The following is a 17,737-nucleotide window of genomic DNA, read 5'->3' as shown; positions in this document are numbered from 1 at the left end:
ATTCAAATCGGTTCATAAATGACGGAGTTCTGAGGTGAGGAGAACTATAAAAAAAATACATCCGAATTGATAACCTCCTCCTTTTTTGAAGTCGGTTAAAAATTTGGTATAATGCACGCGTTAAAAAAACACAATGGACGTTATTGAGCGTTAATCAGACACCACCTACTTGCACACCAACAATAAGAACGTAACAAACTATGTAGATACCTACTCATAATGCGACTTAGGTACGTGTAATGTACCATCAGCCAAATATGTGGTCTACCACCCTAAAGTTGATAATCGTTTGCACGTCATAAAACAATAAATGCCAAAGACTGTCTGTCAACTTGTAAGTTCGACTTTAGCAACATATTCATTTGATAGGAACTTGTTAAAAATTGATAGACCACTTATTTGGCTGATGGTACCTATACAAGAATTTTAAAACAAATTCCATAATAAGTGGCTCAATCGTTTGAAGTAAACCTCATACACCTACCTACCTACTTACATTAAAGTAAAAACTAACTGCTTAAACCGACTGGATCATGTTCCTTTGATGTCATTTCATTTAGGGAGCTTCTCTCTCCAAGTGTGTTCACATGACCTGTATGAGCCCCTCATGGCCCGGGTATAAAACAGACAGCAATAAACTTGTCCACCGAACCGAGACACTGGTATTTATTTACTTGCCTTTCTACACTTAATAACCGTCACGATTCCGTTTATCACAGAACAACTATCACATAAATAATACAAACACGCGATCATAAAATCGAGGTACTTACAAAAATAAACTCAGCACCCATCCAACTATACTGTACACCCAAGTACACAACCAATACAGTGCATCCCACAACCACGTCCACCAACTTCCCAACCACCCACTGGCCGACCACGCCGCACTCGCGGCCATTTTTTCACGCTATTAGTCAATAGCACATTTCGAAGGAAACAAATACGTGACCCTGTGTACGAACGGTCCGACGACTGACTGATAGCTGATAATCTTATCACTGCCACCCTCTAGCGATATCGTGTGTGCGAACATCATAATCGCACATTAAGGATATGACGTCCGATTGGTCTAACTAATCTATTTGCTTTCCCTCAAGAGTCTAGCCTACGTCCTGATCAGTGGTGGGTTTGAACTTTCTTCATAGGATAAGGGGGCAGAAACTTACAGACAGAAGGGCCAGAATTATACTAAAAATGCATTTCGTATAGTTTTTTTTATCATTCTTTACTTTACCTATGCATCTATTATTCTATTTACTGCAAGAAGATCTCTGCGACCATAGGGTAAAAGACTAGGGTATGCGCAACTATCTCGATTATGACTCTAGAATCTCTTAGTAATAGTCGAGGAAACTAAATCACTTAGGTACCAAAGCGAATCCTTTTCATAATCAAATTCACTATGGGTTCTTTGGCAGATGTAAGGATGTCAACGTGTTATTAGGAGCCATATAGGTGAGATTGTCAAAGACTGGTACATTTCTTACTGTACCTACCTGTTTAATATCACGCAACACCATTTAAGACACATAGTTTACCCACACGATAACCCCAACCGACGATTTAAAGCTACTGTCAGTCGAGTTATTAACCAAACTAAAATAATGAGACGTATCCACTAGTCAGGTAGGTACCTACGTATAAAAGTTTTGCGACTTGGCGTTGGCTGAACGTGCATTAATTATGCAGGTAGGTACCAGGCTGCGTGAATACTGAAGCGAAAAATTATTTTTAGGGTTCCGTACCCAAAGGGTACCATGGGAACCCTATTACTGAGACTCCGCTATCTGTCTGTCTGTCCGTCTGTCAGGGGCTCTCTCATGAGCCGTAAAAGTTAGACACTTGAAATTGTCACAGATTATGTATGTATTACTTTGGCCGCTATAACAACAAATATACTAAAAACAATAAAATAAATATTTAAGGGGGCCTCCATACAACAATCCTGATTTTTTTGACGTTTTTATTTGCTAATGTCTAATGTTTACAGATATGTAGGTACGGAACCCTTGGTGCCGAATCCTCGCACTTGACCGTTTTAATTAGTAGGTTTCTTCAACCTTAGGTCACTCCTTCGATTTCCTACCACTTCCTGGCACCAATATCTACCAAAGTCATCATCTCATCATGTTAGCGAAGACGTCCACTCTGACATAGGCCTCCCCAGCTCTCCATCAGACCGGTTTGTGCTTTCCATCCATCGCTCCCGCGATCTTACCAGGTCGTCGCTCCATCTGACGACAACTAGGAGGGGTGTCATAGTCATAGTCATATAGTTTATTGCAATTATGTGGTATAAAAGGTGGGTGTAGTGGCTTTGAGCGTCTATTCCTGTGAGTCGAATACTTTGGGCAGGAAATAGCACTATAAGAGCCAGTCCTGGATTTGTAATAGGCCTATAGGCGCGGCTAGGGGCGGCACGGCCTAGGGGCGGCATTCAACGAGAAAATTATTATTTTAGAAAGTTACATAGGGCGGCGGATATAAAGTGCCTACACTCCTAAAAAACATAAATCCGCCACTGATAAAGCGTGATAGCCTACAATCCTCTCACCAGTGGCTCCATGTAGCTGTTAGCACACAGCGGGCACACCCCGGTGAACCACATCGATTCGTGGGCTAAACCTGGTTGAGGGGATTTGAGTACTGTGACATTTACTATCTCATCTCAAGTGATGTTAAGTGTCTCAGGACTGAAATTTGTCGGCTTGTCCCGTACTAGTGCTGTTGTCTCGGCAGTTGAGCAATCCACTACCAGTGGCGAGACAACCAGGTAATTGTCAAAGGCCTGAAGGTTTTCGATAGGGCAAATGTGTCTTAACCAGAGACTGCATCTGCCCTTCCTCCGATCGTAGCGGTCTCCCGTTCCATCGGACCGTGGGAGGGTAGACGAGAGGGTGCACCTGTGTATTGCGCAAAAGCTTGTGCACCTTAATATATCCTGCGTATCTGACTTGGCTTTGTCTCAAATGCAATGCGCAGACTCAAGTCACTGTAGCCGAAAACGGCTAGGTATTATTGTATCTGACACAACAAATCATGCATAAATATCTGATACGACTCTACTTTTAGGGCTGGTAGGACGTGTCGATTTTTGCGCGATCCGCTGCGGCAGATCTTCAATGCAGGTGCTTCCGTCAGCGTGTTTCCAACAGTCGATGACATCGGGGCATTCAAGAAGAGTGTTTATACTTCCTTTAAAGGTGGGCAATAGACCAGTGTCTTTCCTTGAGTTGTTGGTATTCATGGTCGGTGGTGATGACTTCCCATTAGATGACCCGCTTGCTCTTTTGCTTCCCTCTCATAATAATAAAAAAAGTTCAGTAAATATTTTGAAAACAAAACAAACTGGGAGTAAATGAAATCAAACTCTACTTCTCTACCTTACTTATATATTTCTTATAATCTCCCGCACGTATATCAATAAACGAGCAATTATCGTATATTTATTTATTTATTTGTATCGGGGATCTATGAATTTGACGAAATTTCTTACGTGTTCTATCTCTGTAGAACGCGTGTTTTGGAGTTATCATTTTTTGTATAAATTTCACGGGCAACAAGATCGGTAATTTCGATAGCTTTGTAAACTGTAGGCAGGTCTAGAGTTCAAATCTACCTGCTAGTTCGGGCGCGACTGAGAACTTTCGGTTCGATTCTCAGACGAAGCATGTAATTGTTAGAAAATCTTGAAATGCAGAATTACTAACTTTTAAACATAACATAAAGTCTTCTTTCAGCAAAAGATCCTATCTACGATATTTCAGATGCTTTCCCTTGACGTCCCATAGTCTTGGGACGCCCTGTATATTTATTTAGACGTTTTACTTTTAAAACTTCGGTCTGATTGACGCACATGTATCGCAGAAGTATAATAGTTTAAATATGAAATAGTTCTTATCAAATATTTCATCATTTATTTCACATTTATATGGTGATTCGGAAGACGTCAGTAGGCTCAGCTGCTGTATCGACGTTTTACGTTGAAAACAAAAAGTATTATCTAAATGTGATCTAAATACTAAATGCAAGGTCACTACAATTAAAAGTGTGCGGGTTTCACTTAAATTATGATTATAAAAGATCCATTATCAATTAATTAAGGTGTATCCTGCTCATGTCTCCCGTATCACCCTGCGTAATAAAAATACTTAATTAAAAGTTGATTAGAATAAATTTAAAATATTTAATAACTAACTTACCCGCATAAGGTTCATAGACAAGTCAAAATCCGTTGACATGCCCCACACTTTAATAATTTACATAATTTAATGTAAGTAGTTATATTTTAAGTCACTACCTCTGTGTGTCTGTAGCGTGTCAAATATAGCTTACTTCTTAACTGACAGTGCCTACAGATTTACTACCAGAGAGTTAACAACTTCCCTGATTCCTTTACTTTTAAACAACTTTGATGCATTGCATGCATTTTCACTTATTTTACTTAGATAATTTAAAGATAAGCACCTAAGTACATTGAAATTGGACACTTTAATTAAAGATACAATTACTTGTTGCAAACCACGTAAGAATAACTTTTCCTTCTTTCTATACAGAGGTGCCGTGCGACTATTAAAAATGCTCCGTTGGTAAGTGATATTTCATGTACGTAAGGAATAGTAAGGACATGCTTAGTTTGTTTCGCACTTATTAAAGTTAAAAGCTGAGTCTTATTTGTTTCAGAAAGTTTTCATTTCATTGCCATTCAGCCAGTGGGGTACCTATACTGTGGAAGATGAGTACCTACCTATAGGGTACCGTTTTAATTAGGTATTATTTTTTAAACCTTCTTATTTATATGTTTAATAAGTATTAATCACCCTAGGCATACACAATTAATAGTTTCACATCGCAGGTGGTAGAACCTTGTGCGAGGTCCACCCGGATTGCTACCACCATCTTGCTCGCTAATCCTGCCGTGAAGCAGCAGTGCTTGCACTGTTGTGTTTCGGCATGGAGAGTAAAACAGCCGGTGAAATTACTGGCACTTGAGGTATCCCATTTTAGGCCTCTAGGTGATGATGTTTATGGGCGGTGGTGATCTCCTACCATCAGGAGACCCGCTTGCTCGTTTGCCATCCAGTCGAATCATCATCATCATCATCCCAGCCTACGTCCCACTGCTGGGCATACACCTTCTCTCAGAATAAAAAAAAAACTTAGAAGTCCAATTTGACCCACTTCCGTTGCAGTGATCTTATTGGACGTAAATCAGCGCCGGCCCTGGGGTATATAGAGCAAGAGGAGAGCAGCGGTCGCTCTTGGCACCAGATGGGCAGTAGCGGCGTTAGGGTAGGGCGCGTGGGGCGACCGCCCAGGGCGCCGGACTTAGGGGCGCCTGAAGCCTAAACCTTCTAGAAAAAGTTGGGGGCGCCGTGGAAATCTCGCCCAGGGCGCTGGAAGTGCTAAAACCGGCACTGCAGATGGGCGAGATGGCTAAGGGTGCCGATTTCTAGTTTCCAGTGAAAAATTAAATTTTGATGGCGCCTTTCGAAGGCGCTGAAGCGGTGTAGACAATCTAGCTCTACCTTGATCAACAGCTAGAGTCGGCGCTGCGTGTAATTGCATACAAGTAACCTGACCTACTTCTGTAAGTACCTACAGCGTAGCGTAATTCTGGTGTGCCGGCTAGGATTGTCTCCGGAGGACGGAACTCGTTCAACGGTTGGTGGACTAGACTTGATATTTGGTACGGAAATGTAGTTCGGATGACAACGCAAAAGTACAGCCAGCAAAAAAACTTGAATGTTTTTTTACAACATTTTGTTACATGTATACCTAGGCATGTCCTAGAGAAATAGAAAACTGTCTAGCATGGGCATGGCATTGTGTAGACAAGGCAAACACGAGCGTCTGCTCGAAATTCCCTGATGTATTGTCTGAGCATATTAAATGTATGGTTGAAGTGAACGCTAGGCCTTATTATCAACTTTTCCGACAGTTTAAATGTAGGTACAATTTTCAAGGTAGAATCTAAACGAGCTTATACAGGTATCGTTTATTGAATCATGCGTTACTTTGCAGAATGCACTATAACTGTAAAATCTGGTAGCGAGGTGAATGGTTGTGTACCACTGATGATGAACTCTGGTTGAGTTCGAAACGTGTCAGCGTAGTGCGGTGGCGGTGATAGTTGATCATACAAATTTGTATGATATGCATGTGTTGTTACACCGTAGAGGCGGAGGAGCTGCACGAACAAACGTTTGTTGCTTAGACGTAATTATTGTAAGATCGCTGGTGAACAAAGTAATTGTTTTAGTACATTTCACATATCAATTCGGAGAGATATGGCATTTTGTGGAGGGTATTTCGGTATTGTATGTGTGGCATCCGGGTGCGGTTCGCCAAAGGCCTACGTAAAAAAAAAGATTGTACAACAAGCGCAGAAAACGTGTTATTTACCCGAGAAGTTCATATCCACCCGAGCCGCAAGCAAGTTTTATAAACAAGTCAAATACGTTCAGCTTTTCACATCAAAGAAGTAGGTACTAAAACTGCAAAAAAAAACATTTATTTTTTATGTAGGTTGTTCTATTTCTATAAAAACATTAGAATTACAACATAAGGTTGAATTTTGCTTACAGGCAAACGATGTAGACAATGAAACCAAGAAAAAGGCTAATGAAGTTTATTGGCAGTATGTGGCTTTCAGTTGTTTGATTTAATAGTCGCCTTGGCACAGATATACGAGTAGATAGACATGTATCTATATCTGTGCTCCTTGGCTAATATAGTGTAATTTATTCAACAATGTTAAAATTTTTAGGGTTTTGTGCCCAAAGGTTAAAAACGGGACCCTATTACTGAGACATGTTCGTCCGTCTGTATCTCATGAACCGTAATAATCATTTATTCAAAACAAACATAAGGTTGTACAAACATTAGAGGACAAAAATGTTTCTGTTATAATATGTAATATATATGTAATAGCTAGACAGTTGAAATTTTTACAGATTATTTATTTCTGTTGCCGCTATAAAACAAACACTAAAAACAGAATAAAATAAAAATTTAAGGGGGGCCCTCCCATACAACAAACGTGATTGTTTTGTCCAATCTCAATATTAATAACGGCAACAGGTAAACGCTTGGAATATGCATAGAATATTTAGTCATATACAATAACTCTTTCTTGCACACCAACACAGTAAGCAGTACAGAAAACACAAGTATATACATAGAGATTTTCTAAGGTAAGCGATAGGCGGCCTTATCGCTTCAGAGCGATCTTTTCCAGGCAACCTTTACAATGGACAGAAATAAGGAATACATTTCACACTCATTATCACTTTAAAAATAAATAATTAAATTAAAATAAAATAAATGTTTAAGGGGGGCTCCCATACAACAAACATTGTTTTTTTGCTAATGTCTAATGTTGTATAGATAATGGTACGGAACCCTTCGTGCGCGGGTCCGACTCAAACTTGGCCGGTTTTTTGAACAAACATTTCCACCCAACTTCTTATGACATTGTGGAATCTTAAATTTCATTCATGGAATCAAGAAGAGAGCTTATTATTTGTTCGTAGGAAGAGAGGGGACTGAAGCAATAAAGTGATCTTTATTTATACTTAACAAAACTCAGGTACATTCATTTAAAAACCAATTGTCTATGTTATGTACTAAAACAAAATCAAAAACTACAAGCAGCTTTAAATAACTTTAAAAGTAATTCACAGGCCATATTCAAGAGGCATTCTCAACATTATTAAAGGTGTTATTAACCCTAGAAATGTAACAATAGTGTTCTTTGTTTTGTTTTTAAATACATTTAACAATTCTGCAGTATGACAGGGGTGAATCATGAAATAAGGCCGGAAGAATATTGGATGTTCTTGCTGAGTTATCACAGAGTAGAAGTCCTTTTTGTTAATGCTGAAATGAATACAATCAAGATCAGTCAAAATATGTTTTTCACTTCTAAAATAAATAAGATAAAAAACCCTTTATTGTCACAACTTAAAATAAGACTGTTAAAAAAATAAAATGCTCATAAAAAATTGTGGGAGAAAAATAAAAAGTTGGGACAATGGGTCCCCAGTCTCAGTATATGCTGGGCTTGATTGCCCGGCGCTGGTTTTCAGAATGGTCCCCGTGAGGATGGCCGGTCGCAGCGCTTCTCACATTCCAATGTGTGTGTAAGAGAAAAAAATATATAACAGACAAAATAATTTTATGAGAGAAAAATAAAATAACTAAACAATAAAAAAAAAAAGCAATCAGTTAGCTGCTTTTGGGCATACATTGTGTTGTGTTATGTGTGTTTGCGTGTTGTGTGTGTGTGTGTGTGTGTGTGTGTGTGTGTGTGTGTGTGTGTGTGTGTGTGTGTGGGCTCCTGTGTGAAGTCCAGGCTGTAATTCCCCTTGTTTGCTAAGTAGGTGTGTTCTGTGTAATTGTTGGAATTTGGAATTTATGCTGGATGTAGGTGATATACAGTTAATTATGCTCTAGCAGCCCAGATTTAGAGAAAAACCCAGGTTCGAAAGTATATAGATCCGATACTGTACTAGTGTATAAAGTTTATACATTTGTTGTTGTAATTGACTAGGTTTTACCTATGACTTCATCTGCTAAGATTTTGTTTATCTCTATCCCGCTGGCACTATTCAATTTTTCAGCATTAAGTGTCCATAAAGTTTCCAGTCTCAATCTATCTGAATTTCATTGTAATCGGTTCAGCGTTTAAGCGTGAAGAGGCATCCAACGAGTACAGTAAACAAAAAGCTTGTATTAAAAATAACCTTTTTTTAACAAAAACTTTTTTTAATGAAATTATGATGGTATCTGCGATCTAAAGGCATCATGCTCATGCACCATCCGCCTCACCTGCTACTTTCGCTCAACTTACTTTAGAAAAGACATTTCCCTTATTTTGTCTAAAGTTAACAACACACCAGATGAATCCCAAACATTGAAACTGAAAGACGGCACGCCATAGCTTTGATTGTAGAATATAACATATTCGGCTTTTAAAAGTGTGCTTCCATCTGCTATTTGATTTTGTACAAAAGTTTCTTTTCGGAGATATGACTTGTGTTTATCAACATCATTTTTGCATAACTTCCAACCATCGTTTATTCTATCCGATATTTTCAAGAAATCAATGGCTGCATCAACAAATTCTTCACGCGATATTGTACTCATTTTGAACAACCCGCTACGTTAATTATTATTAAATTCATAATAAATAACATCAACAGAATAGAAAAAATAGAAAAATTAATAAATGGTATTGGTTGGTTGGTGGTAAACAACATAAACAAAAACAACAATGACGTAAATGACGTTTTCAAAGCAAAACTGTTTCAGTCACACTGTTTCACGTTTCAGTGACATATTATTTTACTTAAATTTAAATGCTTCTACTTGTTTTGCCGGGGCTACTATGACAATTGAAAATCGAAGTTCCTGTTGTATCGTCTCTCTCACTCTCGTATTCAACTATATAAGCACAAGCGAGACAGCAAGATACGAAGTTCGAATTTTACACTTCGTAATAATAGGCTCAGACAGAGGGTCTACTCCGAAGGTCGAAAATCGAAGTACGTATCGTACCATTCCTCTCGCTCTCGTATTAAATAGTATGTGTACTATTTAATACGAAAGCGAGAGGGACGGTACGATACGAACTTATTTTCGAGTTTCGTAGTAGCCCAACTGGTCAGCCTTTACCCATCTCACTTATATTTTTTCACGGTTGTGAATAATAAACTGTTCCTCGGACATAAAAAAATAATTTTCAATCTGAGGTAAGGAAACGTTTTTCGAATGTTTAAAGGTAAATTCAACATACGGTTTTCTTTTCTAATCTTCTGTTTTTTCCATGCAATATCTCCAGACTTTTTCATTTTCGACCTGGCAGCATAGAGATTTTGTTTGTGTTTGTGCATTGCCTGCCTGTCATGTCATGTGTCAGTGTACGTAGTATCTCTTATTAGTCTGTGGTCAGTGTTGTCAGTGTGCTGAGCGAGCCGTGCTGTACATGCCCTTACGGCTATTGGCTGTGTAAGTAAATTGTTGTTTTTGTTATTTTTTTACGGTGTTATCTATCTATCATTCATTTTTGTTCTGTTTCTGTAATACACACACTGTTCGTTGTAAGCAGTATCTCTTATTATTCTTTGTCATTCACTGTTGTAATCATCGGTAAGGCAGACGTCGCAGGAGCAAGTACATAATATTTACCAATCCACATGTAATTATTCCATTCCGTCTTTTTTGAATTGAAATTAGCTCGTAAGTAAATAGAACAAAAATTTTTTGATGTTTATTATAAAAAAAGATAAATTCAAAATCTCAGTCAGATTGTTATGCTAAACCACTGTTGTGATTTATTTTTAATTGAATTGTTTACAGGTTTTTCGTAAAAAACAATAATAATGGATACCCTAAAAAAGAACTGGTTTACTGAGGCCTGTGAGTTGTGGCCCGGGGGCACCTTTTCTTTTGAAGTGAAAGAGGTTCTTTATAATGAGAGATCTGAATATCAAAATGTGCAAGTTTTCGATACTACAAGTCTAGGAAGAGTTTTAGTGTTGGATGGGATTATACAGTGCACTCAGAAAGACGAGTTTTCTTACCAGGTATTTATTGTCTTCTAACATACTGTACCAATTAAAACTAATTTTAATATTTTTGTAAACCTAGTTTTATGAATTAAATTGGGGTTTTGTTCTGCATACCTTGATTTACCCAAAACCCGAATTTAATCCATAAAATTAGTAATGACTTCGCAGTTACAGTCTTAAATATTATCTTCTATATTTATTTTCTAAATTACTTAACACTATTTTAGTCTGTGTAAAGAATCTCAATATTATATTTTTTTATTATGTGATCATAATTGTTTTGAAATAATATAGATTTTAAATATGCAAAACTTTGATTGTGATTTTTTTTATATTTGGTTTTAGGAAATGATATCTTTTCTTCCGTTGTGCTGTCATAAAAACCCTGAAAAAGTGCTGATAGTGGGAGGAGGCGATGGGGGGGTGGCCAGAGAAGTAGCCAAGCATCCTAAGGTCAAGGAGATTGTTCAGGTATGTGTATCTGGGTTAAAATTCTGTACAGTATGATTACTTGGAGTTAACACTTGACAGATGGGTGTGCCTTCAGTCAATTTTCAACTTTGACGTCATACAAATAAAGCCATTTTTAGTATACCACTACCCATGTTTACAGATTATGTAAAAACTATTTTATTTGTATGATCTGTCAAGTGTTAGCTTCAAGTAATTGTAATGTAATACTGGCATATGTGGCATTTTTGAACAGGAAACTACCGTGATACTCATATTTAATGAAATAAACCCTGACTACTCATGCCTTAAATCAAGTTTAGCTCAACATATTTAGTGTAGCTCCTAGGATAATTCCAAAACATGTTGAGCTAAATTTGATTTAAGATAGGACTTATCTTGATTTATTTCATTAAATATGACTGGCATGGCATGTCTGGTTTATTTAAACAACTGGTTGCTCATCCAATAGAATGACGGTATTTATACAAAGAACACAAGTTTTAGTTTGCATTTACTGTTTGATATCTTTGAAACACTTTCTTGTATAATCCTCAAAAATCGATTGTATCAATATTCTGTTGGATGAACAAGGTGTTAAGGTGTCCAAGGTTTTTTACCCATATTCAGTTTGGGTGCACATCTCATTTGTATTTACTGTTCTCGGGGAAAAGGGTGTTTGTATTAGGGTGTATACCCTAATACAAACATTTCAATATAATACTTTTTTTTCTCTATTTTTTTTAAGCTCATTGAAAGACTCGATGTCCACATTCATCAAACACTCCTATTGTGATGTCCAGATTATCTGGCTGCAAAGGAGTGCTTGATGAACCTGTAAATTTGTACTGCATCTTCCGATACCAGACAACTCAAAATAATATTCACTGCGCCATTGAACAGGTCCATAATACTTATAAATGACTATAATTAATCTTGTTACATACAAAAATACAAACTGAGACATGGATGCACAGAAAAACCAGAAAAAGAGACCAGCGCTGGGAATCGAACCCAGGTCCTCAGCAATCTGTCCTGCATGCTATGATAAGATAAGATAATGATTTATTTACCAAAATAGATTACACAGTCATAGAGATATACAATACAATATTAATTGCCATGCTACTTATGAACTAAAGTTAAACTGTGGTTCACACACTAGGTCGGTCTGTATCGTGTGAGCCCAACAAATTACCAGAGGAGTAGTTACTAACAATATTCGATTTTACAGAGCAGAGCCCGATGACAAACACAAAAAATCGCGATATTGCCTCTTAACTTAACAATAGAAATATTTAAAAGTGTAACTAGACCTATGTCCTATGACCTGTACCTATGACCCCTACACCACCGCTGGACAGGAGTCTAGGTCTCTTCTATGCACACATATCTCAGGTTGCTTTTTTCCACTACGCTACTTAAGCAGCAGCACTAGCGACATCAATGTTTTGCTCTCATCAAGAGATGTCACATTCTTTTGGAACTAACCGCTCACCCAGACGAGATGTCGCTACTAAGCAATCAACACCAGAATATTGCAGATGCGTTGCCAACAGAGGCCTAAGTTGGGATACCTCAAGTGCCAGTAATTTCACCAGCTGTGTTACTCTCCACGCCGAAACACAAAGAGTGCAAGCACTGCTGCTTCACGGTAGGATTAGCGAGCAAGATGGTGGTAGCAATCCGGGCGGACCTTGCGCAAGGTCCTACCACCTGTTTATTGGCATTATTTATTGGAAAAATAAAAAACGGCAAGCTTTTTTAACTATCACTTCAATTTTAAACGAATTTTTCTAATGCTAAAATAATCGAAATATACAAACATACATATGTCTACAAAGTTGAAACTTAATATTTATACAGACTTGTTTTGTAGATTAGACAGGTCAAGCAGACATCTTACTATCAGTCCTTATCTGCTAGTTATCTGCCGCTGCCCAGTGACAGTCATTCCATTATTATTATCATTAATGGTAAACATACAGTTTGTTACTGTTGAGGCTAGGGTCAGATAAGAAATAATTGATTGTGGTGGTCAACCACCAATATAACGTGAAATTTAAAACTAGAACATTCTTAGCGAGTGCTCCCTGAGTTTGGCTTTTTACTTTTTATCTCAGATTTAGCAAGCAATGTGAATGAGTGATACCCTAAAAGAAATGTTTTTAAAAATGGTTGAACATTTCAACGATTTTTTTGTATGGCACAAAAATGACTGTTCCAACCAGTGTTTTTGTGGCTAAAAAGACACTTAAAAATTATTTCATTTGGTGCAATACACATTAAACTATCCGAAATAAAAGATTTTGTTACAAATTAACGCTCATTGGGGCCAGATTGACTTGTGACTATCAAATTCTGGGTATTTTCCTAAAATTTCTAAATTTTCAATTAAAAAAATATATATATAAAATTTCGACTAAGACATATATGGCTAAAAATGTTCAAAAATACCTCGGCTGTCATCCCCTTAAAGCTTTGCACGTAGCTACCAAACATCCTGTATATTTTAATTATAATTATAATTTTTATTACAAGCTTTTTTACTGACTACTTGCATTGTCATCCAATTTACATATCTAGAGGGTGTCCCAAGGCTATGCCATACAAGAATCTTAAATATTGTAGATAGAAATTTTTTACTGAAAGATTTCCTTTAGATTTTGGAATTAATTTAAACTGCTTTCAGATTTTTTTTAATAGTCTGTCAAGCGAGTCGTGTCCCTTGCAAAAGGCGGTATTTTCAAAAATCTTTTAGATGTCAACACTGATAACACGCTGAAAACTTATATTGATACTTGAATTTATGTAGCTATTTTTTTTTTGTTACTTTGGTTGAAAAAATGTGTTAATTATAATGCCCTGTCTGAAGCCACACTATGGTAAAAAATAACTGTATTCATTTCCTGAAATTATACATGTAAAATTTCATGGTCTTCCTTTTATTTGAGATGCTAGAAAATTCCTTATGATTAATTACCATATGATCTGTGTCGTAAATTTACAGGTTAATTTTTTATAATTTGGTGAGTTCAAACAGAGGCTTATTCAAAAATCTTTGGATGCAGTTTAAATTGTTTTTAATATTAAAATGAACTCTTTCAGAAAAAGAATCTACGTATCTACAATATTTAAAATGCTTTTCCTCCACATGGCATAGCAGTGGAACACCCTGTACACTTACTTTTCTCGTCAATCTAGAAGTGGTTGTTATTCCAACTTCCAAGTGACTTAAACGATCCAAAAGCGCAAGTTAAATAAAAGCTTTTGAAAATCGAATTTTGTGTTGTGTAAAATGTTCAAACATACTGCCTATGGCTATACTAGGGCCACATCACTGAGGCTATCTATTTTAATTTCTATACTTTGTTTTATCAACTTTTCTTTTTTTCTAGGTGGAAATCGACGCAAAAGTAATTGAAGTATCTAAGAAATACCTGCCCTTCATGGCAGTTGGTTTCGACAGTCCGAAGCTGACGCTCCACGTTGGCGACGGCTTCGAGTTCATGAAGAACCACAGCCAAGAGTTCGACGTCATCATCACGGACAGCAGCGACCCCATCGGGCCGGCCGTCAGTTTGTTCCAAGAAAACTACTTCTCGCTGATGAAGAGCGCGTTAAAACCGAACGGAATCGTCTGTTCTCAAGCGGGAACTGTTTGGAACGATATAGAACTTGTCACCAGTACCCTTAGTCATTGTAAGAAACAATTCCCTGCTGCTGCGTATGGGTACACGTCTGTACCGACGTACCCATCTGGACAGATAGGCTTTGTGATTGGTTCCCTCGATAAAGACGTAGAGTTCGATAAGCCGACGATATCGTTCACTAGGGAAGATGAAAAGGCGATGAACCTTAGGTACTACAACTCCGAAGTACATAAAGCCGCGTTCGTGCTGCCGACCTTTGTTAAATATCAACTCTCGTGAAGTACTTAATACTAAGTTTTACTTTGAATGAAATGCTACACCGTGATATTTTTGATTTCCGTTAACTTTTAAGGGAACACTGAACAGGTCAAATGAAGTTAGTTTCTGAAAGACACTATTTAAGAGATAATCAAGGATTAAGATAGTTAATTATGCGCCGTAAAACAGACTAGGGCTTCTTAATTTATGACTCTTTTAATGTTCGTTATTAAAATGTTTTTAATTCACACATAATTAGCATAAGAAGGCTAAAAATGTGAATGTGATGTAAGTGTCAAGTGTGTCCCTCGTTAAGATTGTGGATTCACAATTTGACCTTTAACAATAACTGTGAAGTTACTATCTGGATGAAAAACAAAAAAAAAATAGTTTAGTTTTTATTTGGCAAAAAAAAATACCAGGTAGTTTCTATCAATGAACTGAGCCATCTGCCAAAGTTAACGGAGATAAAAAAAACACGGTGTACCTATACGTACATAGTTAATAATGAAGCGTAATATAGTGACGATAATAGTGCCTGTATAATAGTTTACTATTTGTACTTTGTTGAGTTTTACGTTTAGATAAGCCATTCCATGTTTTGATCGTTGTAAAGTCTATCGCTACATATTTGTAAATTGTATCAATGATGCTGATGCCATGAATGTTCATGTAATGTGTCATATTTTTTTATTAAATGTATTTGATGTGTATATCAATTGAATAAGAAAAAGACTGAAAATATTTTGTATAACATTTTTAAATCTTTGATAAACATGTATCAAATATGCTTCCATTGCTTTTATAAAATCCGTTTTTGTGGCGGTAGTACCAATTGTGCGATAATGTTTATGTTTATAAAAAAAAGTGATCTTACACATTATTAATATTATATTAAAAATCACTGATATAAGATAAACATCCGCGACTGCGCTTTTTTAATAAACAACTAATACATTCCTGTATTTATTAACTTTTAAGAAAATATTAACGCATTTATGCTATTTGCAGACTTGCTCAATAATCTTTGTGATATACGATATCTGAACATATTTTTATACAAATATTTTGTATGTTTATTATACCTACGTTTATGTGAATGTTGAAACAATGACAATAAATTATCTTTTATACAAGTACTTTTGATGATTATTCCTTTAATTTAAAACCTTGTGGCAACTCTTTAAAAGCAATCCGCCAAGCACCAATGTACCGACGACCAAAGTCAGAAGGAAGAGCGTCGAAAGTTGTGCGTCCGAGTTGAGAAACTTTGATGGCGCGTTGCAATGAGGGCTATCGTTTTTTGTCTCACTAGATGGCGCACTGTTGCGTGAGGTTTTTAAGTATGGTTTTGAAAGTCTGTTATTACGGGCGTGGAAGCAAAGTTTAGATTAAAATCATATTTAATACACCTTAAAACCGTACCATATAAATATCGAGCATGCCACAGTGTTGCATAGTCCCCGTTTTATTCGGAAAAAAGGGAGGACAAAGGTTTCCGAAAGACAAAACTGTCTCGAAACAGACATTCATTGCCCCGGAACGCATATTTGCCATAATTAACTACAGATGTATACACACTCTCATCTGTTACAGATATTGCAAAATATTCACAAAATTATTCTAATTCTAAATAAACCCGCGTAGCTCACCCAAAAACTATGAGATTTGACATTTCGGAGACCTCACGCTACACTAGCGCCTCTAGCGGCGAAATCATACGCGATAGCCCTCATTGGCGCTGGGAGTCGCTACATTGTATTTTATTGAAAACTAGCTGTTGTCCGCGGCTTCGCCCCCGTTGTAATTTTTCTAAATTTTCTTCAATAAAAACCTCCTTACAACAACGAACACAACAAAAAAAGAATTAGTGAAATCGGTCCAGCCGTTCCCGAGTTTTGCGCTTATCAACACATTTTACGATTCATTTTTGTTTATATAGATAGTAAAACAATGAGGTATTTCTTTTGTAGAACTGCTAATCTATTGAACGAAGTAGAAGTAGTTGGCTAACAACAGCCTGCCACCCAGCGTGGAATAGCGGAAAGATTATGGCGAATGGATGAAAATTTAAGAAACGCTTGAAACTTTTTTTGATCTCTCCTGTTCGGAAAGTATAATTTTCATGGGTAGATAGCCGGGTGGAAATTTGCGTTTTCATCTCTAGGGTGGAAAGTTTTTTTTTAAATTTTTCGATTAGCCACGGAGTCGTAGATAATTGAGATGCGTCAATGACACTTTTTTTTCACGTTTCGGCTTAAGTTTCGGCATGGCCCAAGCATGGCCATCTAGATGCACGTCGTGACCAAGGAGCTTATATACAACATTGGGGGTTGAACGCCAAACATCCGTTTGAGACAAGAAATTTGATCTTTACCACAGTCTTTACGCAGCAGTACCAGCGCCGGCCGCCGTCCCGGTAAGTGTAACGGCAGAAATACACGAACCGGTTCACTATCATCTGCAGGGCTACTACGAAACTCGAAGTTCGTTTCGTACCGTCCCTCTCGCTCTCCTATTAAATAGTATAACTGCCAGAGAGACCGCACGACACGAACTTCGAGTTTCCTAGTAGCCCCTTGTAAAATTTTAATTTTTTAACTACATCAACACTTTCTATTGGATCCAACAACACAGATTATCTGACTTTTTATCACTTTTACCACAAGGTTTTGTATATATTTAAAAACAATATTACTTAATTTTTGTGGTGAAATAGCGTCAGGAAATATTTCTTTTTTAAATAAGTGGACAACTGAAAAATTTAAAAATGGACATTTTTTTAAGAAATAATCGAAT

The 17,737-nt window shown here is 37.1% G+C and overlaps 2 protein-coding genes across 5 annotated transcripts; one reads left to right on the top strand and one right to left on the bottom strand.

Annotated features, from left to right (window-relative positions):
- Positions 1-7,521: 7,521 nt before the first annotated feature.
- Atg10 (Autophagy-related 10) lies at positions 7,522-9,288 on the bottom strand. The gene is made up of 2 exons (XM_074092725.1): positions 8,858-9,288; positions 7,522-7,884 (listed from the first exon to the last, which is right to left on the bottom strand). Exons 1-2 carry the CDS (start codon positions 9,151-9,153, stop codon positions 7,683-7,685), a joined length of 498 nt encoding a protein of 165 aa, XP_073948826.1. The 5' UTR covers positions 9,154-9,288; the 3' UTR covers positions 7,522-7,682.
- Positions 9,289-9,937: 649 nt separating this feature from the next.
- On the top strand, positions 9,938-16,077 carry SpdS (Spermidine Synthase). 4 transcript variants are annotated; one of them, XM_074093021.1, is made up of 4 exons: positions 9,938-10,014; positions 10,366-10,592; positions 10,923-11,048; positions 14,426-16,077. In XM_074093021.1, exons 2-4 carry the CDS (start codon positions 10,389-10,391, stop codon positions 14,957-14,959), a joined length of 864 nt encoding a protein of 287 aa, XP_073949122.1. In that variant the 5' UTR covers positions 9,938-10,014; positions 10,366-10,388; the 3' UTR covers positions 14,960-16,077. The 4 variants fall into 4 exon arrangements, with proteins under 4 accessions (XP_073949122.1, XP_073949123.1, XP_073949121.1 ...); XM_074093022.1 differs by lacking the exon at positions 9,938-10,014 and adding an exon at positions 10,021-10,204; XM_074093020.1 differs by lacking the exon at positions 9,938-10,014 and adding an exon at positions 10,021-10,245.
- The last annotated feature ends 1,660 nt before the right edge of the window (positions 16,078-17,737 follow it).

Source organism: Choristoneura fumiferana, chromosome 10, assembly GCF_025370935.1.
Source record: "Choristoneura fumiferana chromosome 10, NRCan_CFum_1, whole genome shotgun sequence".
Classification (NCBI taxonomy): domain Eukaryota; kingdom Metazoa; phylum Arthropoda; class Insecta; order Lepidoptera; family Tortricidae; genus Choristoneura; species Choristoneura fumiferana.
The sequence above is the reverse complement of the archived record's forward strand: the minus strand, read 5'-3'. Positions and strand labels throughout refer to the sequence as shown.